This window comes from Coloeus monedula (assembly GCF_965178545.1).
Source record: "Coloeus monedula genome assembly, chromosome: 12".
NCBI classification, from domain to species: Eukaryota; Metazoa; Chordata; class Aves; order Passeriformes; family Corvidae; genus Coloeus; species Coloeus monedula.
In genome coordinates, this window is record NC_138792.1 from 1,286,583 (window position 1) to 1,311,090 (window position 24,508).

At 49.8% G+C, this 24,508-nt stretch overlaps 1 protein-coding gene across 1 annotated transcript; it reads right to left on the reverse strand.

The window, feature by feature from the left end:
• Positions 1-2,023: 2,023 nt before the first annotated feature.
• On the reverse strand, positions 2,024-19,084 carry LOC309577329 (SLAIN motif-containing protein-like; the record flags this gene model as incomplete). The annotated part of the gene is made up of 9 exons (XM_082289268.1): positions 2,024-2,190; positions 2,960-3,269; positions 3,363-3,500; positions 4,297-4,614; positions 5,161-5,301; positions 7,569-7,718; positions 9,792-9,925; positions 18,033-18,736; positions 19,034-19,084. The coding sequence occupies 9 exons, from the start codon at positions 19,082-19,084 to the stop codon at positions 2,124-2,126; spliced, it is 2,013 nt and encodes a 670-aa protein (XP_082145394.1). The 3' UTR covers positions 2,024-2,123.
• Positions 19,085-24,508: the final 5,424 nt, after the last annotated feature.

Sequence of the window (24,508 nt, forward strand, 5' to 3'; positions counted from 1 at the left end):
TGGGGGTGAGAGAGAATATTGGGAGCTGAAGGGAGATCACTTGGTGTGAGATCAGCTTAGAAAAATGAAAGGGTAAAGTTCAATTGCAGCTCCCGAGTTTGATGGTTCTGACAGGGCTGTGCTCAGGGCTCCCTCCTGAGGTGGGACAGCCTCTCCCAAGTACCTGTCAGCATCAGGTTTGTACTGAAAGCGCCGGGAATCAGAATCCAACCTCAGCACCTTCCTGCTGCTCTGCTCAGCCTGGAACTGGATCCAGGTCTGCCATCTCCACAGCCATCCAGGCTGGGAAACAATGGAAACAACCCCACCCGCCTGAGAGGCTTTAACTGAGACATAACCTTCAACTATTCAACATTTTACTCTTTCAGGAAGCTCCTGTTGTTTACCTGCTGTTAAATGTCCACAAAAGAGCAGCAGCTCTTGACTCAGGTGACTGCAGAGAAAGGCACACCTGGAAAATCCCCTTTGGAATGCAGAGCACAGGAAAGGCAACAGGAGAACCCTCCATGCAGAAATCAAACTGATGGTGCTGGTGGTTCACCCTTCAGTGCCCTGGGAAGATCAGTGTGAGCAGGGTCCAGCTGTGGCAGCAGGGAGAAGTTCTGCATGAGGGAAGAGCCTCAACAGGGCAGGGCTGGGACCCCACTGAGCTTTATCAGGGTGGGAGAAGCCTCTCTGTAAACTCAGCTGTGTCTGACCCTGTGGAGGGGAGGGGGTTACAGCCAGAGACTGAGCAGCAGCTCCAGCTGAGGCCCCTTCTGTGCCCTGTGACTGCTGCTGGTGCCAGCCCTGCCCTGGCACTGTCCTGGGAGGAGCTGTGGTGACGCAGGGACACTCCAGCACTGTGGTCCCAACTGTCTCTTCCTCTTTTCCTGGATCACAAGTGATCTCTGCAGGGCAGGAACTTCCCCTGTGCTGCTTCCTGGCATTGGTCCTGCCCAGGCCACGTGTGGATGGTTCAGAAATGGCACACACCGAGTGCTGTGCGTTTTTAATTTACTAGCACCGGCCTTGTCCTTCTGATCTCTGAGGAATTAAAGGTGACTCTCACTCCTTGCTTCCTACCAGGCTTTATTGGAGCCCTGTTTACCCTTGCAGAGCTCTTTTCTGTCAGGAAAAGCCTCGTTCACAGCACAAAACTCACCGCTGGAATAAAGCAGATCTACTTCAGCACCATAACATTTTATTAAACTACACTATCAAAGTCACATTGATGGCAGGGAGAACATTGCTATCAGTGCATGTTTCCTGGACTAAGACTGTACTTGTAGCATCCAGCACTTGCTGAGGAAAAGGACACTGGAACAGAATCCTTAAGAGACAGTAGAAAACTTCTACAAAAGTCAGGGCAGTTGGGAACCAGCTGAGAGCTCCAACACTTCAAGACAAAGCTGTCAGGGAGGGTGATTTTTAAAAAGTTTACTCTTAAGAGGTGTTGAACTCACTCAGCTGAGGTAAGAAGGTGCTGGTGCCCAGCAGTTTGTAACATCCCTGTCCCTGCCTGTTCACACCCCACACAAATATTGTGTACTGTTCCCTGTGACCTGTGCTGACACCCGGCTACAACTGCTCAAAGTGTTCTACAGTTATAAAAACCTGCTGCAGGCAGCTCTAGACCAAACAATAAAAAGTAGCAGAAATACATTCTATACAGAAGTAAAAAAAAAAAACCAAAACCAAACCAAACCCAGTCGAGTTCCAGACAAATATTAGAGTACATCAGGTCGGGTTTAAAAAGTCTCAATTCTAACACCTATGTCACTATTTCTACTCTCCACGAGCTCTGCCACAGCACCAGCTCAGAGCTGCTTCTGGCACAGAGGACACCCCCAGCCTGTGCAGCACCCTGGGAAGGGATGGTGGCAGACCTTCCCCAGGGCTGCAGGCGGGGTGTGGATGAAATAAGGCTTCTTCTGTCTTCCTGGGAAGACTCAGGGTTCAGCAGAGTGAGGAGCTGTCTGTCCCAGCCCCGGCTCCTGGCAGAGCAGAGGGGAGGTGCTTGGTGTGGAGAGCACAGGACGAGGGATATGTACAGCAGTCTGCAGGGACAGGGGCTCAGGGCCCTTCCCAGTGAGGTCATGCCCAGCCAGCTGGGATCTGCTCCACCGAGGTGTTTCGGGGTGTCAGTAGCACCCATCCTTCCAGGAGTCGTCCTCGGGGGCCTGGGGGGTCTGTGCTGCCTGGAGGAACCTGGGGGGACAAAACAACACATCAGGGACAGCTCCAGGCAAAGCCCAGGCACCTGGGGGGACAAAACAACACATCAGGGACAGCTCCAGGCAAAGCCCTGTGGTGCACACAGGTTTGGGGTTTGGGTCACCAACATCTCCCTGCCCTGGGTGAAGTGCTGCTGTCACACCCTGAGCACCAGCAGCACCAGTCTGAGGCACTTTAGGGAAATTCCATGACTGTTAGAGGATGCTTAAACACTAATATCTGCCAAATTAACGCTGTTGTGGCTTCAGCCCATGACTGAGTCCAAGAGAAATATTTTTCCATGCAAGAATAACTGAGCACATGAAAAATAATCAGGTATGTAGAGAACTGATATAAATTAAGAGATTAAAATTTCCCTTTTTCATGTTTTTAAAGTAAGTAGATACATTTCACATTTGATCCCATCAAAAATAATCAGGTAGGTAGAAAACTGATATAAATTAAGAGATTAAAATTTCCCTTTTTCATGTTTTTAAAGTAAGTAGATACATTTCACTGTAAGGCTCCAACAGGACATTAAAGATCAACAAGCACTGGTTGCTTCTCAGTCTGGTATCAGTCGTATCGTAATAATAAGTCTGAATCAATTTCATTTCACTCCCTCCTGAAAGTCTGAATTGTAGCATAACAGCTGTAAAAAACCAGCAGCAAGAAAGACAAATTTCAGTTTTGGGACACCACTCCCTCTGCTGTGCTTTCACCCTGCAGGATGGAGTTCTGAAGGATGAAGAGCCCCACTCACCTCCTGGACGGGGGCGTTGCCTTTCCCTTGGGCGCGGCCACCCCTCCCGCGGCCGGCCGTGCTTTCAGGGCAGAGCCTTTGGCCACAGTGACCATGGTGGTGCTTCTGGAAGTGCAACTGCTGCTGGGAGAGCCCGTGTGGAGCTGTGGCTTCCGGACCCCGGGCACAGGAGCCGTGTAGCTGCAGGGCTTCCCCACCTGCCTGCCGGACAGCAGGGAGCTGCTTCCCGAGGCCGCCTTCCCGGGCTGGCGCCCCGTGAGCGGGGACTGCCCGGCCCCCGAGGAATACCTGAGCTTGCTGGGAGTCAGACCTGCAGGGAACGCCACAGCGCTGTCAGCGCCCTGCAGGCCCTCGGAGGCTGCTTAAGGGGACGAATGGGGCGTGTGGCCGGCGTGGCACTGACCTGCTGACCGCTGCTGAGTCCTGGGAATGCGGCTGCTGGGCACCTGCAGGTCGGACTCCAGGCTGCGGCTGCTCCGCACGGCCTCGAGCGCGCGCAGGCTGCTCCGCGCCAGGTTGGGCATGCTGTGCCTCAGCTCCTCTGAAAGCAAACGCAGCCTCAGCCTCCTGCTGCTGCTGTAAGGCTCTCTTGAAAAACTCGTGCACTTAACAGCAGAGCAGTCTGCACCTAGTTCTTAGCTTCCAGGAAACAGCAGTGCTGTTGAAATCACAGGATATGGAGGTTCGGAGAGACCTTCAAGATCATCCCATCAACCCAACGCCACCATAATCACCCCTAAGCCACATCCCCAGGTGCCACATCCAGAGACGGTGACTCCACCACCTCCCAACTCATTCCAAGGCCTGACCACTTCTGTAGGGAAACAACTGCTTCTAACAGCTAATCTAGACCTCCCCTGGTGCAACTTGAGGACATTTCCTCTTGTTCTTTCACCTGGGAGATGGCAGAAGAGATCAACCCCCACGTGGCTCCAACCTCCTGTCAGGAGATGCAGAGACAAGTAAGGTCTGCTCTGAGCCTGCTTTTCTCCTGACTAAACAATTCTAGCTCCCTCAGCGTGGTGCTCCAGCCCCTTCCCTGGACACGCTCCAACCTTCAATGTCCTTTTTGTAGTGAGGAGCCCAGAACCGGACACAGCACTTGGGCTGTGCCCAGCACAGGGGACAATCCCTGCCCTAATCCTGCGGCCACACTCTTCTCGATCCAGGCCCTGCCGCCCTTGGCCTTGCCCACCTGGGCCCGTGCTGGCTCATACCCAGCACCGCCAGGTCCCTTCCTGCCGAGCAGCACTCCAGGCACTCTGCCCGCAGCCCGGAGCCCTGCGGGGGGATCCGTGTGTCCCAGAACCCCTTCCCTGGCTCAGCCCGGCCCTCACCTTCGCTGTTGGCGTACTTGAGGCGCTCCTGCATGGGGCTCTGCACGGCCCTGCGCGGGGCGCGCAGCCGCGACGCCGGGGCCCGGCCGAGATCCGCGGCCGACGAGGGGGACTGGCAGCGCGGGGAGCTCAGCGGGGACGGCGAGTAGCGGTGGGTGCTGCGGAAGGACAGCGAGCAGTCGCAGTCGTCCTCGTCCTCCAGGCTGTAGGTGTCGAACTCCTGGTCGCTGTAGGTGCCGCGGCGCAGCGAGTGCAGGGACGCGCTGGAGCTGCGCCGGGACACCGAGGCCGAGCTGGAGGCGCAGTCCTGGCGCAGGCCTGGGGACACGGGGGACACGGGCAGCACGAATTCCAACAGCACGTTCCAAATCCCGAAGCAGGGCTTTGGCAGGGATTTGTTTTGCGTTGGAAGGAGAGTCAGGTTAACACCTGTCCTCCCCGGAATCCATCAGCTGGGACAGCGTCACCTGCGTCAGCACTGGTTAATTACGGCGCAATTAACATTTGGGGGGCCTGCAGTGCTCCCTAATCCCACCTGAGACTGAGAACCATACACTGCCATCGAGCTCCAGCAGCTTAAGTAGCGATGGGAGTCTCATTTACAGGGTAAACCTTTAGTTTAATTAATTCTGCACCCACCAGCATTTCAAAGGTGGAAACAGAGATTTGAAGTCTGCCTCCCATGAACACACACCTGCCTTGCACTGGCACCTGGGTCATTTACAGCTCCTCCCCAGCCTATGCCTGTATTGAAGCTTTCCTGCCTGACAAAATACAAGCAACTTAAAGAAAAAAAACCCCAAACCAAATAAAACCACCCAAAAATCCCCCACCCTCCAAAACAAACAAACCAACCAAACTTACTCTCTTCCTGCAGCCGTGCCATGACCTGGACGTCGGTGAGGTCCTGCAGTTTGTACCCCATGGAGATGGAGTCATCCGAGGTGCTCAGCTCGCTGTCCACCGAGGACTGGGAGCTCAGGGCCGAGTGCATGCTCAGGTACCCTGGGGGAGAGGAACACAAAGCTAGTCAGACTCCCACACACCACCAGGAGCAGCAGGGATCTCTCCCGGGAATTCAGCAGTGCGGCCGGGAGCTTCAGGATAGCTGTGAGAAACACGGAAGAATTTAGACATGACAGAGCTCAGTTTTTAACCCACAGCTTTCAGGTACTTTTCAAACAAGGAAGTTGAGGCTGACAGGCAGGAAGCAGCTTGGTCAGGGCCCGTGTAAGAAATTCAGTTTACACCTGGACTTCACACCTGTGTTTTCCATGTCAGCAGTTGCTTCTCTTCCAAGCTGGCTGAAGAAATAATGTTGGGAACCTGCTGCTGTTTCCTGCCTGGCTGGATTTGATCACAGTTTGAAAGGGCTGCTCAGTTTTGCTGGGAAATGGTTTATTTTAACATCACTGTTGAGTATTCAGGAGGTGCCCTGCCTTCAAACCTTCTCAGAACAGGGCAGGAAAACTGTGAGCTTCAGGATGCTTAAGTAACACAGTGACAGAAGTGTGGCTGTAATTTAAGGTGCATCTGTCTGTGTGTTGCACAAATACACACTCAAAGTCCAGGTATTCCACAATAAAATCCCATTTCTTTCCTCCTGGTGTCAGGAAAAGACTGCAAGAGTTGAAATAAATCCATCCTGAGCAGGGCTTGCACCTGTAGGATGTGGTGTAATGAACAAGAACAGGTTTCCTGCTGTAATTAACACCGCCTTCAATACCGATTAAAAATCCAGATGGACCTTGAGATCAGCTTTTTGAAAGGCAAAACCCCCAATCCAACTTTTTTTTTAGTTTGGTTGTTGCATTTCAAATTGCAGGTCTAGGTAAAAATAGCTGAGGAGGGGAAAAAACTGCTCCTTCTTCCATCAGTAGAGCGGAGCTGATGATGGTTTCTGAACAGAAACCACATCTGGGTTTTGTTAAAAAGGGTTGGTTTGGTTTTCAAGGGAAGTCACTGTTTAACATTTTCCATTTGAAGGGTAGGAGAGCTGTTTTTTCTTAGAAATAAAATAAGTTTTGAGGCAGTCAGATTGACAGGAAACTTTAAACTCATGTTAGCACTTGCACAAGTCACAAGAAGAGGCACCTGAGATGAAGTGAACTCTCATTTTGCTCTGAAAGGACAGAGCCTGTCCTTGCCCTGCCCTTGCACCCAGCATATTTTCAGAGTGAACCTTCCAGAAGCCACAGACACTTTGGTTTGACTCATCAGGAGGTGTTTCTGGGTGAAGAGATGCTCAGACACCTGGACTGCCCCCCAACCTCATATGAAAAACAAGAAATTGCCTTAGAGGTGTTTCCCTGCAGAGCTCAGCTTGCAAAAATCCTCAGTCCTACGTGCATCCTTTTGTTTGCAAAACAGAGATAAGTGTTAATTCCTATTAATAGCAGAAAATCAGACCTCAAAAACAAACCTGCACCTGTGAAAACATCCACAGGCAACCCTTTTTCTTTTTTTAGAAGGGAAAAAAAGTTCATTTCACATCAAGTTTGAAGGCAGAGACTGTTAAACATGCTTTGTGTTTTGAAACATGCAAAGCAGGGTTTAGCAATTTCCACACAAAACAAACAAGTAAGGAAGAGTCCTTTGATAGCAGAGCCAGGAGGCAAAGCATTTATGCTGGGAAACAGCAGGAACTGCACCAAGGATAACAAATGAAGCTCTGGGAAGGGTGTTCCTGGCTCCTGAGGCAGCAGGGAGGCTGCAGGCCAAAGCATTTTGGAGGAGCTTCATTATCAGGCTGTAACAAGAGTTGTGGCTGAGCTGCCTCAGGTAGGGAATTTTAATCTTCCTCCAAGCACAATTAAGGCTAAATGAAAACTTCTGTTATCTTGTTATAGCTGCCCACTCAGGCAATTGCAGGGTTTGCCCTGGAGATTTTGGCAGCCCTACATTAATCAATGTTCCCAAGAGAAGCCTTCCCCAAAAACCTGAATCCAAGTAACTTGATAAAGATCACATCTACACATACAACACTATTTGCCAGCAATATATTTTTGCCCCAACAGCTGTTTTCTATTTTAAGCCACTTAAAATTAGTACAATTTATAAATATATAGAAAGTAGAGAAACCCAAACCAAGAAGTAACTACAGGACATTTAGAATGCAAGGAGGTTTTCTCCCACACAAATGAAACCTGGCTGAGCAAGGGAGCAAACCAAAAGGGGAAAACACCATGAGTGGCCATGCCAACCTTTTCCTCTGCCAATTCCTAACCCTCCTTGCATTTTAAACACCCCACTGCTGCAGTGCCATGCCATACCTGAGCTGCCACAGGTTAGTAGTGCTTTGTTAGTCGATTTGAGGTGCCCAGGAGAGTTTAGTGCATTGCTACAGGAGCCTGCCTCGGAATTCAAGTTATGTGCGCTGGGAGATGCCAGGGGGCTGCAATACAGGTTTTTCCATCTACTGGCTAGAAGGAAAAATACAAAAAAGCCACAAAGGTTAGCAAATTATTTTGGAAACAGAGAGCAAGATAAAGAACAAGATACAGAGGTATCAAACAGGATTAAATGCTGTAGCAGAGGTACTTCTGGGTGGTGCCAGTGCCACGCTGCAGGGAGCAAAGCAGTGCCCAGTCCCCCACTCTTGTCCTTCAACTGCTTTTGTCTCTTCTGAAGAATTCCAAGAGTAACTCCTGACAAACTTGGCTTTAAAAAAGCCATAAATTTCACAGAGTTCCATATGTGGACTGTTTTCATCAGTATCTACCACTTCTACACCCCTTCACTTTAAAGAGCTCACCAAACTTTATGTTACATGTGTGTTATTCTGAATTTTTATGATGGAATCAAGACAGTATTAAACCTCAGAAACTCTGCCATTAGATTAAAGGAACGCAATCTAATATAAAAACCAACTCTTTGAGTTAAATTCCTTCAGGTCACACACTCACATGTTCATCAAGGAACCAAAATCAGGCAGGTGGCAAAGCCATCCCTACTGGAGGTGGAACGAGCAGCTACAACACTGAGGAAATTACTCACACCGTGATCTGGAGATACTCAAGGGGCTGCTGAACTGCCCCCAGAACTCAGTTCTCCCTACTGTGAGAATATCAGCTAAGAAAATAACGAAGATTCACCAAATTAGTAAGTTTTCTTTTTTTATTTCTCTCACAAATTTTACCAGGTCAGACTAAGTACAACTAAAGCCTGATACATTTCAGAGAGAAAAGAGGCAATCAAATAGACTTCATCCAAAATTTTAAGCACAGATGGTTTATGAAAGCAAATGAAGTTTGTTCTCAAAGTATATTTGGTTATCTCCAATCAGGAATGCCAAGGTTAAACTCAAGAGAAGCCTGAGATCTCAAGCAGTGCCAAACACTGTTAGAATGAAAACTAAAAAAAACCCAAACCAACCCCCAGAGCAGTGACCTCAGACTCCAAACCACAGGGGCCAAACTGCTGGCTGAACTGAAAGCAGAATCCCTGCATCCCCATGGAGACAAAGCCAGGCACCCCAAACCCTCAGACAGCAACGTGGGGACCCAGCTGGGCTTGGATTTCCAGCAGTTCAAGGATATCCCTGAGCTTCCAAACACTGATTCTCTCAGAAGTGTCACTTGTTCAAACACAGCTGTTGTGTCTGGAGGTTCCTGAGTCCAACTGGACAGAGGAGACTCCAGCAACTCTCTGCAAGAAACCTGCAGCAAATCCTGACCAGGAGAGTTGGATGCCAGGGAATCTAGAGAAGGTAAAAATTAATTACTGATTCATTTCCCGCCCCTCGGTGTCCTGGCTGTCAGGATTCCAGCCCATTTTCCACAAACCTGGAAGCCATTTGAACTGACAAAGGCAGGATATGCACCAGGTGCTCTGCAGGGGATGCAGGACAGAGGGAGGGACAGAATAAACTCATTTTTGTCCTGTGAACTGCATCTGTTCTGAGAGCTCTCCCACACCGAAAGCCAAGGTGGAAAAGCAAACCCCCAAAGCCAGGCCCCAGAACAGTGCCTGTGGTCACAGACATCACCACAGCACACAGCACTCCAGGTTTTCACTTCAGGCAGGTGAAACCAGGGATTTCCCCCTCAGGATTAATACAGCCCACAGCCACCAGGAAGTGCTTCTAGGGGATGATAAACTGGAAGAAAAACCTGGTTTCCAAGTGACACCATTTCTTTAAGTTTAGCATTTCATTGTTGCAAGCTTTGAGCAGCAGACAACTTTTTCACCCAGGCAATAGCAGCTGGTAAGATTCAGGAGGAATATCCATAAGGATATCCAGAGGAGCAAGGATCACCACTGGAACACTCAGCACCAGGAGTTCCGATCTAGAAAGCTGCAGTAACAGTTTTCCATGGTTCTCTCCCCACTCCCCAGCAGCACATTTTTTTCCTCTACATATTTCCTACATTAAAAAATGTTTAAATATTAACAAAAGTTAAAAATTCAAGAGCCTGACAACACTAAGCTGGATCTCCCTGCTTCGACTGAGGTTTGAAAGGGACCCCACAGCAGTGAGGCTGCAGCTGCCCTACCTTGGTCCAGCCTGTTGATGAGGGTCCTGCAGGCAGCCTCAATCTCGGGGCTGGGATTATCCAGCACCTGCCGGCACCATTTCAGAGGAGAGGCTGTTTTCTCATCCATGGATTTCCTTGGAGACACATAGAGCCTTTGGAAGGATTCAAAGGAGACAGGAAGAAATGCTCGTTAATTCAAAGCATACAGCTACGGAAGCAGCATTTGCCAGAGCGTAGCCATCAGCAACCAACAGTTACCCAAATTAAAAAATTCAAGTTTAAATTGCGTATTATGGCTCGGAAAGAAAACGTACTGCCACCACAGGAAAATTCAATGGCTTCACAGAGAAAGCCACAGGCTCTGCAAGGCAAGCTGCCAGCCTGGGCTGTTGCACCACTGCTGGAAATGAAGGTGTTGGAATACTCACCTGTCTCTCCCTCCACTCCCCTCCTCCAGAACACCCCACCCTCAGAGGCAGGGAGGGTGGGAGCTGCTCCCAACTGGAGCTGCAGGGTGATCTCCTTCCAGGAGCTGCAGGTTTTGTTTAAAACCCTCTGTTCCACCTGTTCAGCACTGCAGGCACAGCTGCGTCCTCACAGAAGCTCTGAGCCACACAAAGGTGCGTTCCCAGATTCCAGCAATAAAGCCCTTCCTTGGAGGATTTAGACATTCCCAGACAGGTAGGAAGTGTGGCTGTAGCTCATCTTCCTTGGAATGCCTGATAAGGTCTCCTCCAGCCTGAGTAGTTGGCAGATCTCTGACACCTCCATTGCTTTGCATGGCCAGCCAGGATTAGCCTTATGGATAGACAGAGTTAATCATTTTAAACCCCTGGATTATTTACAAGGGATTGGGTGTAAAGCAGCATCTTCACCCTATTTCCAAAGCAGAACATTTCTCTGAAGAAAGGTCAAAGCTGGAAGAGCCTTTGCTATAAAAGCACCTCAAGTATTTTATTGACACATCCCACATCTGTACTTTTTATTCTTAAAAGCAAAAAGCAGTTCCCTATTTTTTAACGTTTTTGCTGTTCAGCAACACATTCAAAACTTGTAAGGGGAAAGAAAAATCAGTGCTTTGTACATCCAAAAGTGAAACTGTTTTTAATTCTTGCACATCACCTGGAGAACACCCTGGTGCAGAGGGCAGTGAGACCTTGACCTAGACCTGGAACTTGATGGTCTTTAAGGTCGCTCCCAGCCCAAATCCTTCTGGGATTCTGTGATCTGTGGACATCAAGTTTGCCTCTCGGGTCCCCCCTCTCCTGAGGCTCTGCTGAGCTGCTGGCACAGCCTTCAGCTGCTCCCTCTGCACCAAGAAAATGCCCAGCAGCAGCTTCAGGAGCTCCTGGGCCAGCCAGGAGCTCTTCCATGCACACAAGTGCTGCTTTCCCACCAGCACCTTCCCCCTCCTGGTGCTGCTTCACCTCACGAACTGCTGCTGGTGGGTGACAGAACCCTCCTGGGCACCAGCAAACCACTACAGCCACAGCTGAGCATTTATGGTGTTCCCAAAGCTGACCTCGCTGATGTATCCAGAGGATTGCATCTTCATCAGGCCACAATCCAGTATTTAGGCACAAAGTGACAATGAGGATGGAGTTAAGATTTCAAGGAATGTCTGCCTGTGCTTCAGTTGCCTCCTCCTCTCTCTCCCAACTTCTGCCACTCCTGCAGCAAGGTACACCGAGCCCTTCTGCTCCAGTTACTCCTTCACTCCCTGCCAGCTCATATCCAACCCATAAAATACTGATTTCCACAACAAAACTGATGTAAATCAGCAGGAATGTCGGTCATTATCCCATTCATTCCTGAAAACCCAGGTTTAAAACATACAGAAACACACTGTGGGACTCTCAGCTGTCAGGTGTCCTGTCTGTAACAGCAACATCTGGCCAAGACAGAACACAAACAGCTGGGATATTTAAAATATCGTACAGGTCTGCCTGACCTACTGCCCTGGCTCTTGTCCTGGATCCAGGCAGGGATAGTATGGAATGCAGAAAGCAAGACTCTGCAGATATGGCAATTTTGGGGCTATGAGAGGGAGCATCTCTGCATGCACCAGCTCTCAAAATACTGTTTATCATCCAGGGAAGGACATTATTCCTCTTTTTTGCCTCCTGACTTCCCAGCCCTGCCTCTGGCCAGAGCCATATTTGCAGGGAACAGACTCAGCCTCTTTAGTCACATCTCATACAGATGCTTTTCCACACCAAGCTTTACACAAATCCACATGCAAATAAAAAAAACAAATCCAAAGGCTAATTTGTTATTGACAAAATAAATGCTGAGGAATGAAAGCAAATATTCCTGGCTCTCCAAAGGCACCTTTTAGGGAAGGCCCCCCCAGCGAATCTTGCTGCGTTTCTGCATGGATAAATGAGCATTGCAAGCACTCAGATCCAATCAGGCACAGGAAGCAAAGTGCTCCCTCTCCCTGGGTCTATTTTACAGTTCAGACCACAAAAGGAGCAGTAAAACCATCACACAAAAAAGAGGCCAACAGCCTCCTTAGGGCAGGTCAGGCTGCTCCTCACATATTCCAGGTTCAGGGAGAGAATCCTGCTCTGCTCCAGAAGTTGTTCTGCCCAGCTCCTCCCATGCTCCTCACCCTGCTTCCACCCAGGACCATCCCAGCTGAGAGAGGCAACACTTGTTTGCTTACCAGAACCATTCCCACATGGAGCAGAGCTGTGGAGTCCTCTGGACTCTGCCAGAGGACTCTGATTTTTTCTGCTGACAAGTCCATCGGCAAGAGAAGCTCTCACAATTTCCCCAAACCCAATTAAGTGAACACAATTCCTCAGAGCACTGACAGGCAACTTATAAAAAAAAAGGAATTGTGGTTTGATTGCACAGCATCAGGGCTCCCATTTTCCTTGTGCAGGAGCTTGGGGAAGGGCTCAGCATCCTGACTTCCCCAAAGGTGCTGGCACAGCATTGACTGCTGAACTAAAAGCACCACACACAAATATGTGGATGTGAATATCTTTCTGGACATGACATTAAGAGCCAGAAGTCACCTTTTCCTAGACTCAGGAAAGCCCAGTGACCAGTGTCACCCACCAGAGGCTGAGTTAACCCAGCCTCACATCCAGGGAGCTGAAACAGCCTTTCCTCAGAAAAATGGGGGTGTGAAAAGCTAAAAACTCTCGGCTTTGTTTAAAAATACACAGAATTTTTCTTTCTGGTAGTTTCAGCCTCCAAGGCTGTTTGATTTGCCAGGTTAACTGAATCCCATAAGCACTGGAAAAGCAGGACCCATCCCAGAGTCAGGCAAAGCCGAACAAAGCCTGATCAAGACCAAGCCTTACCCTGCAGTTTGTTCCACCAGCTCAGCAGTTTGGGTGCTCTCTTTAAATGTCTCTGAATGTTTCCTTTTGTCAAATTGCAAATGAAAATCGGTTATTTAGATAGTTACAAGGCCTCATACAAAATGCACAAAGTAAACATTTGGGCAAATATTCCCAGTTTGATGTATTGGGGGTTTGTTGTATAAATTATTAAATGAGATTTTCTTCAGCTTCTGAGGGGAAACCCTTAGATAAAGTATCTTTAGTTTCTGCTTACTAGTGTTTGTGTTTACTCTGTAAAACAGAGTATTTTGTGACAAACACCTCTGGTAAATACCCAGTGCCATGAGCACAATGGGAGATTTTTCTTTCATTAAGTTGTAGCCACTCACAAATAAATCTGTGACACTCTCTGCACTTTATTCTGACGTAATCCAGCACACTAAAAACAGGGATTCTTCCACAGATACTGTTTTCCTTTTGGAATCAATGCCACAGAAGGATTTACAGGAATTAATGGCCACTGTTGTTGGATTTTGAAATTCCAGCTTTTAACAAACCCAAACCCCAAGAATGTAGGAAATACAGCAACTTTCTCAACTTGCACAGTGCACTGAGAAAAAGCATCCTCACAGCTGAATAACAGATCAGAGCGGCTCTAAGAGCACAAGCCTGAGAATTTTAGATCCTGCTCATGCAGAGTATTTGCAGCAGCCATCTGTAAATCGTAAGAGCAGAATTCAGGCTGCAGAAGGCTCTAGAACCAGTGCATTAGGGAATTAAACTGAGAGGAAAGCGAAGCCCATTTCTGAAGACACAGGCTTGGTTTATTATCCATCTTCCAAAGCACTTGGCACCAGTGTCTGCAGCAGCTCCAAAAATGGCAAACACTGCACTGATTTTCAGGGCTTTGAGTTATACACAACAGGGCAAGGAGAAGGAGACCTCAAGTAGCTGAAAGTGTTTAGAACAATTCAGGTTTATAAGATACACCTCCTTCAAGTGCTAAAAGGCAGCTGAATTCCTCTCTAAAGCATGTATTTCAAACAGGGAATACATTAATTTTCCTTTCCCTTACACATCAGACTTCAGAGAGCTGATTTTCAGATTTAGTACTCTGCTTCTGCTGGGCTAATCTCAAATCTAAACACTCCTGCTGAACAGAAATCCCAACACAGACAAGACTGGGGTAGAAAGCCACAGTGAAACAATATTATCCAGGTTCTGAAATGACAGAAACATAAAAGGAAAAAAATGGGAAAAATCCTGTGGAGAACACTCCACACAAAACATTCTGCTGTTAGCCCAAGTAGAGGCCTGAGCTTTATTCCTAAGAAACTGCAAAGAGAGGAAGAAAAATGACACTGCAAAGACACTTTCTCATGTCTATTTAGGGACTAATCCTGCTGAACAAACACCAAAATCAGTCCCCCAGTCCGAGCAGCTCTAAAGCTCACATGAAGTTAATCTCCTGACCCGGCCAACAGCCCATACAACGATCAAAAGGCCCCTGGGGGACCAGCTCCAGAGCGGTGCTGTGTGCTCCCAGCATCTGCAGCAATCCTGCAGCAGCAGCAGCAGGCTGTTCCCCACCTCTGGCACCCACACTGAGCAATTTCCCTGCCCACCCCTCATTTTACCAAAATGGGACCAACAGGAGCCGCAGCCTCAGCGCTTCCCGAGGCCTTGGACACTCACAGGCTCTGCCATCAGGAGCAATTCCCCCTCACAGGCTGTGCTCTGCACGCAGTGTCACCACCAGGCTGCCTTTTGGATGGCTCTGCCACGGAGGGGGGAGCTGGTGACACTCCCACAGAGCTGCACTGGGGTTCTGAAGGAGCTCCTGCACCCAGAGATTGTCCCAGCAGGGCAGATGTCACCCAGCCTGTGGCCATGGCCATCTGCAGCCAGCACAAACAGGTAACGTGCTCCTCAAACCAGTCAGGAAAGGTTTGGAGAAGTTACTCACTTGTGGTAAAAACACCTCACAAAATGACCAGTCTGAGAAAATAAGACTCTGCAAATTGCTGTTTCTAAGTCATGCAGATCTTGTCAGCAGCATCCTGTCACAAGGAGAGATGACAGGGGAAACTATGCCATGGGCTGTGAAGGGTATAAATTGATTACACAGAGACAGTCTGTAAGTAAAGTTCTCCCCCAAATTAGAGGCACGAGGTATGGTTCCTGGATTTTGTGCAGCGTCACATCCTCACTTGGTGGAACTTCTCCAGAGTTTCTTTACCCACCTCTGATAGCACAAGCAGCAATGATATCCTCCAGCATGTGGAATTAAAAGTCTCAAACATGAAAATAGAAGGTCACTGGACACAGAGCTAAGGCTGAAAAACCACACTGCCAGGAAGCTCCTGCACTGTCATTCCTTAGAGCAAACCATGCTCCTTCTCCCCACAGACACTAATCCAAGGGCACCCCACTTGCTGTGCTGAGCACGGATTCAGGCAGGAGACAACACCGCTGAGGTGAAGACAGCATGACCCAGTTTCAGCTGAGAGAGAAACTTTTGGGAATGAGAGCAGCAACACAGGGATTCACCTGAGTGCCAGGGATTCCTTCTCCTCCTCACCCCATGGAACAACACAAGAATGACAAACACTGGGGAACACAACCAATGCGATGCTAGCAGGTTTGTTCCCTGGCTAAGAGGGAATTTGGGTAACAGCCTTCCCAAAACAGCTCAGGAGCTGCCCTGTGCTGGAGTCCAAGGTGAGCATCACTGAGCTCCTCAGTGCCAGAGCCCAGTTCCATGTGATTGGTCTCCAGGATATTTACAATTTTGAGCAGCTATTTGAGAAAGGGACCTGAGGGAGCAGCCAGAGGCCAGGCAGCCCAGGGCAGAGTTACAGCTGCTGTGAGTGGGCACTGCCTCGGGTTTCACACAGCTCGGTCCCTACAAACAACTCCAAAACACAACTTCAGACCTGCTGAACCAGGGGGAGCTGCACAGAGACTTCTGCAAGTTCCAGCTGAATAAAGCCAGTAATTTCAAAATACAGCAGGAATTGAGACTCCACCTGTAGAGAACAGCAAGAAACCCTCTGCCCACTCCACCCTTCTTCCAGGGAAGAAGGATGTACAATATTTTTAAAAAGGATTGCAAATACACAATACAGTCAGCTATTCACTTTGGATTTGCTCAATCCAGGCAGGACAAAATTCCCCCCATCAGCAAAGCCACCTTATTAGAGCTGACTCTAAATTCAGAGAGAATTAAGGGGGTGTTGTTGGCTTTTTTGGTTTGTTTTAAGAAAACCCTCCCTCCCCTCCAAGCAGTTTCTTGGTTCTTGCTGTGGGAATGCACAAACACCTGCATGTGGGATGTGTTTGTGCAGGCAGTTTGGGATAGCTGGCAATAAGCACAGGCAGGCACTATTGACTGTACACAGGATTCATTCCCCACTTTCAGAACAAGCTCTAGAACAAGAAGCCACCACTAAAAACAGCTTCCTGTTTCAGCAGGTTTGTTTGACAAGAGGAAAAGGGAACAGATGGAAGAGATGCAGCACAATCAAAGATAATTTACGGTAACAGCACTTGCACAAAGTGCTCTGGATCACCACCCTCTCATCCAGCTCCTCAGGGGCCTCTCTGTCATAGGTTACCCTGTTCCAACCAAATCTGGCAGGAAAACAGAGGAAACAAATCCACAAGGATCCTACAAGGTGTAGAGTGAAGGGTACCTGGGAAAGAAGGACCTTACCAGCCACCAGCTGAGGGAAAGGTTAAAGAACAGAACTCCAGGGCACAGAATCTCTCCTGATTTCACTGGGCAGCAGCCCCTGCCTGGGTAAATTTCAGCCTCTGAGACTCAACAGAATTTGAAGAATCTCCCCTGTCACAGGCTATATAAATATGAATATAAACCTGGCTGCTTCCATTAACATAGAAATAATAAAGCCAGTCTTCCATATGCAACTTGGTAAATATATTCCTTTATTTGTAAGAAATCTGCTCAAAATGCTGTTTAGGTATATTGAACAGTGATCAAATTAGAACCAGGATTTGGGTTTTAAAAGTACACTTGCAAAGAAAAAAAAAAAATCATGTTTTAAATATAACCTCAAATTCAGGCTGGAGCTGATGCCATGACCTCATTGAGCTCCACTCCATTAACAAAAACTTTACCTTCCCTTCTAACAGCTAATGAATGTCTGGAGCTGAAGGTTTGGTTTGTGTTCAGCAGCCCTGTCCTTGCTGCCAGATTAATCTGCCTACACAAATTTGAAACCCAATTTGCAGAGCCCTGAGGCTTTTCCTCCCAAGTCTTACAAATTAACAACTCTGGCTAAAATCTCAAGTCTCAGTTATTGCAGGAGCTGGAATCAGCCTCAAACTTTACATCTCCCTTGCCCTTCCAAAGGTTGTTAATCTGCTGATTTATAAAACAAGTTTTAAACAAGGCTGGTGGTGGAGGGGAGAGTTCCAGAGAGTCGGGTCAGTTAAGGATTACATCATTGATCTGGTTCAGTTCATGTCTGAACAAAAGAGGTGCTTAACTGGAAAGAAACAGCCTTCAGGAACTGGGAATGGTTTGTCTCCTCAGGTCCTAGCAAAACCCACAAATTCCAGACAGTCTGGGGATTCTTATGGACAAAATTCTAATTTAAATATGGTATTTGACAGTTGTGTGCAAGGTTTAAAAGCTCCATTATTCATTCATCTGCATGTGCTACATATAACTGAACTTAGGGGGAAAGGAAGCTCCTGTGCTTGCTGCAGCAGTGGCTGGAAGGAAAGGGGAAAAACAGGGCCTACAGGTAAACTTATTTTTTAAAACATAATGGTCTGGCACAATGGACATAAAAATAAGAACAGTCACTAATGAGAACTGCATTCTTGCTGCTAAAAATCAAAAGTCCTGTACAGAAGTCAGTTTACAGCTTTAAAAGGAATTGCTCAGCTAAGCACAGAAAGTCCCTCTCCCCCCGAGCCTGGGGATACCTACCAGCAATCCTCCTCTTCGGGGCAATTTTCCAGTTCTAACACTTTGACTTCATCCAGATCCGCGTTACTCGGAAGCCCCTCTAGCTCTGCACGCTTTTCACTGGCATTCTGTTCATGGATTCCAGCTGGGGCGTGCATCCCTGCCATGAGCAGGCTGCCCAGCAGCTCCGAGCTGTCACTTGGATCCACAGGTGAGGGACACCGGCCCTCGCCAGGGCCCTGCCCCCCGTCGGGAGACACCTCCTCGGGGGCACTGTTGCAGCTGTATTGCACCTGGGCATCGAGGGCTCTTTTGAAGCAGTTGTTCTCTCCTTCCTCCTGCCTCATTTTGCTCAGCTGGCTGTGCAGGCCCGCCATGATCTGCAGCTCCTGCTTGTCGGCGATGGCGTTGATGCTGTTGTTGATCTCCATCCCGTTGAGGCCGGCCTCGTGGTTATCCACCCCGGCACGGATGTCCCCCGGCACGTTTGTCCCCAGCATGCTCCTGCTGCTCCTGCTCCTGGCGTGCTGATTGTCCAGCTCCAGCCTCCTGACCAGCTCCCGCAGCTTCCGCACCTCCGGGCCCACGTCCTCCTCCGGCTCCGTGCCGGGGCCCATGGCCGAGTGCTCGGGGGCGTCTCTGCCTAGGGCAGGCTCCAGAGCAGGATCCTGCTGGATGAGCGGGGCATTCCCGGGCACCACCATCCTCCACAGCGCCCGTTTCCACTGCAAGGCATGCAAAACACAGCAAAGGTCCACAAGGATGCACAAGACTTTTAGGCAAATGGAATTAAGACACCAAAAATTCTGGCCTTTATAAGCATCAGCTAATTACATTGGAGTGGAAGGTGAGTGAATTTCATCCAAATCCAAAAGGAACAACTGAAATTAGGATTAGACATTGCAAAGCCCACAAATTCCTCTTTTTGAACGGCAAGGATGCGCACCTGTTCTGCTGTAAATGAGTGTAATAAAAGGAAGCTGATTTAATCCCCCACAATAGTTTAGTTTCCATCTGTTTACCAACAAAATACTTGAGAAAAGCACTGACTGAGCGAAGTCAGGAAACATCATTAACGAGGTGCTGACGTCAGACAACAACAGCGTCAAGAAAATGGTGAAAACATCCTTTGTTCATTACCAGGCTTATCCTGGAAAAGCAGAAAAAACTTGGAAAAATTTCTGTATCACCTCATGCCAAAGTAACAACAGGAACTGCAGTTACTGCGGTACGTGAAAATAAGCTTAAACAATGTTTTTACTGGTGCATTTTTCCTGTTACAACTGAAAGGAGAGGGGTGCAAACAGCAAAAAAGAAAAAAATTTTAAAATATATCCCAACGTAAGATTACATATTCCACTAAGTTTTAGAAAATGAAGCCATCCCTCTGCTTTTTCCTTAGCTGAGCAAGGCAGAGCGTGCAGCTCACTGTCACTCAGGCAGCTCTGAACTGCACAAGGCACTCAGGCTTTCCCAAAAAACCATAAAGTGCATTTCACACCAGTTTTACAACATGAGCAAACACTGCTTTTCCCATCCACTTGATTTACCCGAGTTTTCAGTTTCATTGGGCATGTTCATTTCCAAACTGCCTTGTCACTGAAAACCCCTAATACTGAAAATCCCCTAATTAATGGTCCACGGAGCAGTAAAATGGATTAAAAGTCAGAAATCCTCTCTATTTTGCAGAAGGAAGGGAAATAGACTGAGGGAAGAGGGAGTGAGTCAACACAGCCAACTGAAGGTTTAAAAATTGATGCACTTGTTACAACTGCAATCAAACCCTGACTTTTTGTGGCTGTGGATGTTCTTCCCCCTCCCTCTGCTGCCTAAAAATGTCATCTGTTTTTAAGTGCCAGTGGGCAAAGGAAACCACAAAAATTAAGTGTCACACAAAGCAAGGTTACAAACAGACACCCCCACAGGTACCTCAGCATATCCCTATTATTTAGGCACTTGTCACAGCAATAGCTGGGTATGTTTCTTTAAAAATACCGTTTTGTTGGGGTTTTTTTTACCTGATTTTTTAAAATTATTTTGGTCCTCTATCTGCGAGATATAAATTTTCAGCTTCCCCTTGAGTTAGTAGGAAATACAAACAGCTCTTAAGAAGAGCTGTGAGTGAACAGAGCACACTTTCCACTCATATTCCAAAGCCGTGCCTGTAAGCAGCACTGCTGAAGGCATTTTGCCTTGGGAAAAGGAAACGTAGTGTGGAGTTACCAAGCAATGTCATTCCCACCCATGTGCCAGCTTCAAAAAGCTCCTTGCATGGATTCCCACTCCTACAAACCCATCCGATCCTCGTCGGGTAACGGCACAGGGCGATTCCCAAAGAGATCTCGGAGTAAGGGAACAGTGTGATTTCCAGAGGTATCCCAGAGCTCAGGAACTCTCAGGATGCACCAGTGGGCAGTTCTAGGCGTTCCACTGTCCAAGCAAAACAGTGGCTCAAGGAGGGGAATTAAGGAGACGGGTCACCCAAAAATGGGTTCCTTTCCAAGGGTGAGGAGCTGGGAAAAAACCTCACGTGAGGGGGAAGAGCAGCTGAACAGCGCTCAGTCTTTCCCCACAACCACCAAGTCTGAAAACCACCCCAAAAAACCTCCAGCAAAGACATGCGGGGGAAGAGACACAAACCCGCAAAAGTTCATTTCATTGTGTAAGGGGGGAAGAAATAAAACACGTTTGGAAGAAGGCAAAAAGGCGGCAGCCGTGAGCGGGCCGGAGACAATAATTCGGAGTTTGCCGAGCAGACATCCGGGTGCCTCACGGAGGGTAACGGTCCCGCTCACCCCGCGGGCCGCGCTGCCCACGGGGCTTTGAGGGCCGGGGGGCTGCGAAGGCTCTGACGAGGGCGTGGGGGGCTCTGAGAGCTGGAGGCGCTGTGAAGGATGGGGAAAGGGACTGTAAAGAGGCTGGAGGGGCTGCGATGGGGTTGGGGGGGTGTCTGAGGGGCAGTGATGGCCATGGGGCTGTGAGGGGCTTGTGCGGCTGCAGGCTCTGGGGAGGCATTGAGGGGCTGTGGGGGGGATCTGGGAACCAGGGGGGAGGCTGTGGGGGGCTCTGATAGCCATGGGGCTGCGACGGCCAGGGTGAGGCTATGGGGGAGGTGGTTCTGAGCGGCAATGATGGCCATGGGGCTGTGAGAGAGCTGCGGGGACTGTGATGGCCATGAGGGCTGTGAGAGGGCTCTCAGAGGCCGGGGGGCTGTGATGGCCGGGGGGCTGTGGGGGCTCTGAGGAGCTCCGAGAGCCGGGGGGGGGGGGTGCGCGGCGTGAGGCGAGGGACGGGCTGAGGGTCTGTGGGGGGCTGTGATGGCCACGATGAGGGTGCGCGCTGTGCGGCACCGGCGGACGCGACCCCCGCGGGGGGCACGGGCGCGGCCGGTCCGCACCGAGCGCGGCAGCGCCGAGCGCGGCGGGCACCCTCCCCCCTCGGACGGTACCTGGATGGATGGATGGATGGATGGACAGACGGAAGGACAGGCGGATGGCGGTCGGTCGGAGGGCGGGCGCCCGCCCGGTCGGTGCCGGTGCCGCCTTTCTCCGGCGGCTCAGCCCGGCCCGCGAACGGCGGGAGGCGCCGCCCCCGCCCCTGTGTGGGGAACGGGGGATGGGGGCGCTGCGCCTGCGCGGGCCGGGCTCGGGCGGCGGCGGGCGGGGGGCGGCCCGGGGAGGGACCCGGGGGAGCCCCGCGTGAGGGGAGATGGGGCGTGAGGGGAAAAGGGGTGAGTGAGGGGAAGGGGGTGGTTGGGAGGGGAGAAAGGGGATGACTGAGGGGAAAAGGGGGGAGTGGTGGTGGGAGGGAGGTGAGTGAGGAGGAAAAGGGGTGAATGAGGGGAAAAGGGGGGAGTGGTGGTGGGAAGGAGGTGAGTGAGGAGGAAAAGGGGTGAATGAGGGGAAAAGGGGGCAGTGGTGGTGGGAAGGAGGTGAGTGAGGAGGAAAAGGGGTGAATGAGAGGAATGGGGATCAATGCGGGGGGAAAAGGGGTGAGTGGTGGGAAAAGGTTTAAAAGGGGGAAAAGGGAGTGAGAGGGAATGGGGGAAGTGATGGCAGAAAGGAGGTAAGTGAGGGGAAAAGGGGCAAGTGAAGGGGACAGGCCAAGGTGGGGGGAAAGGGGCGAATGAGGAGGAAAGAGGGGAGTTAGAGGGGAGTGGAATGGGCAAAGGAGGAAAGAGAGAATTAGAGGGAAATGGAGCAGATGAGGGAGGAAAGGGGGCAAGTGAGGGGGAAAGGAGTGAGTGAGAGGGTGTAAGAGGGAGGAAAGGGAAGGAGGGAGAAAGGTTAGGAAGGGAGGGGAAAGGGAGAAGGGCAAATGAGGGGAAAAGGGCTGAGTAGGGAAGGGATGAGTGAGGGGGGGAAAGGATCTCTCCCTGTGCATTGATCTGGAAAAATGCACAAAATACGGCTTATCTGGGATCTCCTAAAGCTCTGGCGAGTGTTACGTCTCTTCAGGACAGTTTTATCAGGCAACAATAGAACTAGCACCATTCTTTGACATCCTCCCCCCAGATGTGCATGCTGGACCCAAACACCCTCTGGCACCTCCTGATAAGAAGCGTTGGATGTTTGGCAGTCACCAAGGCCACGTGCTATGAGCAGAATCTCGTTTTTATACCAGTTGGCCTGAACAGCACATCCAGCACTCACCCTCCTCAAGGTCTGCCCTGGTTTCAGCTGGGCTAGAGTTGATTTTGTCACTCTGTTGTTCGTTTTCAGATGCTCTGGGAAGGGTTGGTCTGTGTAGAAGACAGGCTTTCCAAAAGCAGAGTTCCTTGTGCCACCATGGGAGCTGCAGTGCCAGGATGGGTTTGCTTCCACCTCTGCTCAGTCACCACCAGCACATTTCGTAGCCTTTATATATACGTATATTTATTTAATTAATTTCACATGAAATAACCTGGTCAAGATTTGTCCCCACAAGCAGCAGAATCCCAAGAGAAATAAGATCTTTCTGTGAAAGAAAATGCCTGACCTCATCCATCATGTAGGAAAAAAATCTGTCTGCAGGTGACCCTTCTTCACAAATACCAGGAAGATTCACCTCTTTGAATAATTCATTTGGGTTTTTTTTTTCGTGGGGGGTAGGTCAGCAATTCTTCAAAGCTCAGGCCAGTACAAATTATAAAGCATAACATTTTTATAATAGCTGCAGGTTCCTTTTGGGTGATACATGTCTTTAAGGGGGAAAACCCCCTCCTGTCAGGGAGCTGTGCAGAGCCAGGAGGTCGCCGCTGAGCTGCTCTCAAACACGGCCCAGGGGGGATCAGGGCTCCCTTTTCCCCAGGTAATCACAGGAGTTTAGGACAAGCAGACTGAAATCTCTGCAGAGCGTCAGCCTGTGGCTTTGCCAAGCCCTTTGCTGAGCCCACCCCTGCTTTGAGCACACCCTGTCTGCGTGGTGCTGCTGCTGCTCCTCTCCCTCATTGCCTCGTCCTCCAGCTAAGCCTTTGGAGACTTCAGGGATGGGCCACGGATGGAGGAGCACAGGTGACACAGTCCCTGAGCTCAGAGGGCACGGCAGGAGCGGGTGATGCAGGGGGGGAGGGACACAAGCTGAGGCTGTTTATTAGAGCTGTTACCGAGGTGGGACAGTTCCTGCAGGACAGCCAGAGCTGAGGGGACACAGTGCAGAACCCAGACAAATCCAGCTCTCCATGAGGCCATGGACACTTCAGGAGCTCTGCAATCAGGGAATACATCATTGCTGCAGAAGATCTTCTCAAAGTGCGCTGTGGCACAGGCCCTTCTGCTTTGGCACTTGAAACCATCCCCCTTTGACCGTGCTGGAACAAGCCCTGGCTGTACCAGTCCTTCCTACTGCTGGAACTGGTCCCAGTAAGGAGCTTGTGGATGTGGTTTTCATCAGTTCTTGGCTGTGAGGGTGGGCAGGCCCTGGCACAGGGTGCCCAGAGCAGCTGGGGCTGCCCCTGGATCCCTGGCAGTGTCCAAGGCCAGGCTGGATGGAGCTTGGAGCAGCCTGGGATAGTGGAAGGTGTCCCTGCCCATGAACTTTAGAATACATGAATTTTTAACTCCTTCCAACCCAAAGCATTCAGGAAGTCTATGGTTCTATGATTCCTAATGCTTCCCATGAGGAAACAGTAAGTCTGGACACTTTTAAGGCACCTGACTTTCAGGTTTCAGTATTCAGCATTCCCAACCTGTCAGCTCTGAGTTAAGGGCTAAAATGATACGATTCTGATTTTACTGAGTGCAGCATCTGCTGGAAGTTCAATGCTGTTGGTGAGCATTTGGGCTGTGAATAATTCACAGCAATGAGAGGTCTGGGCAAAGCCCTGTTGAGGGGGGAGTTGGGATTTCAGCTGAGCAGAGCTCTTTGTCAGGAGAGGGAACGGAGATGTCCCTGCTCTGGCACAGGACACCTGCCCTCAGAGCCCGAGTTAAACACCAGGTGAAGGACACCGTTATCTCCCCAAACAGGCAGCAGCCACAAGTGCTGCTGCAGCATCCTCAGGGAAGAGGCAGGAAGGG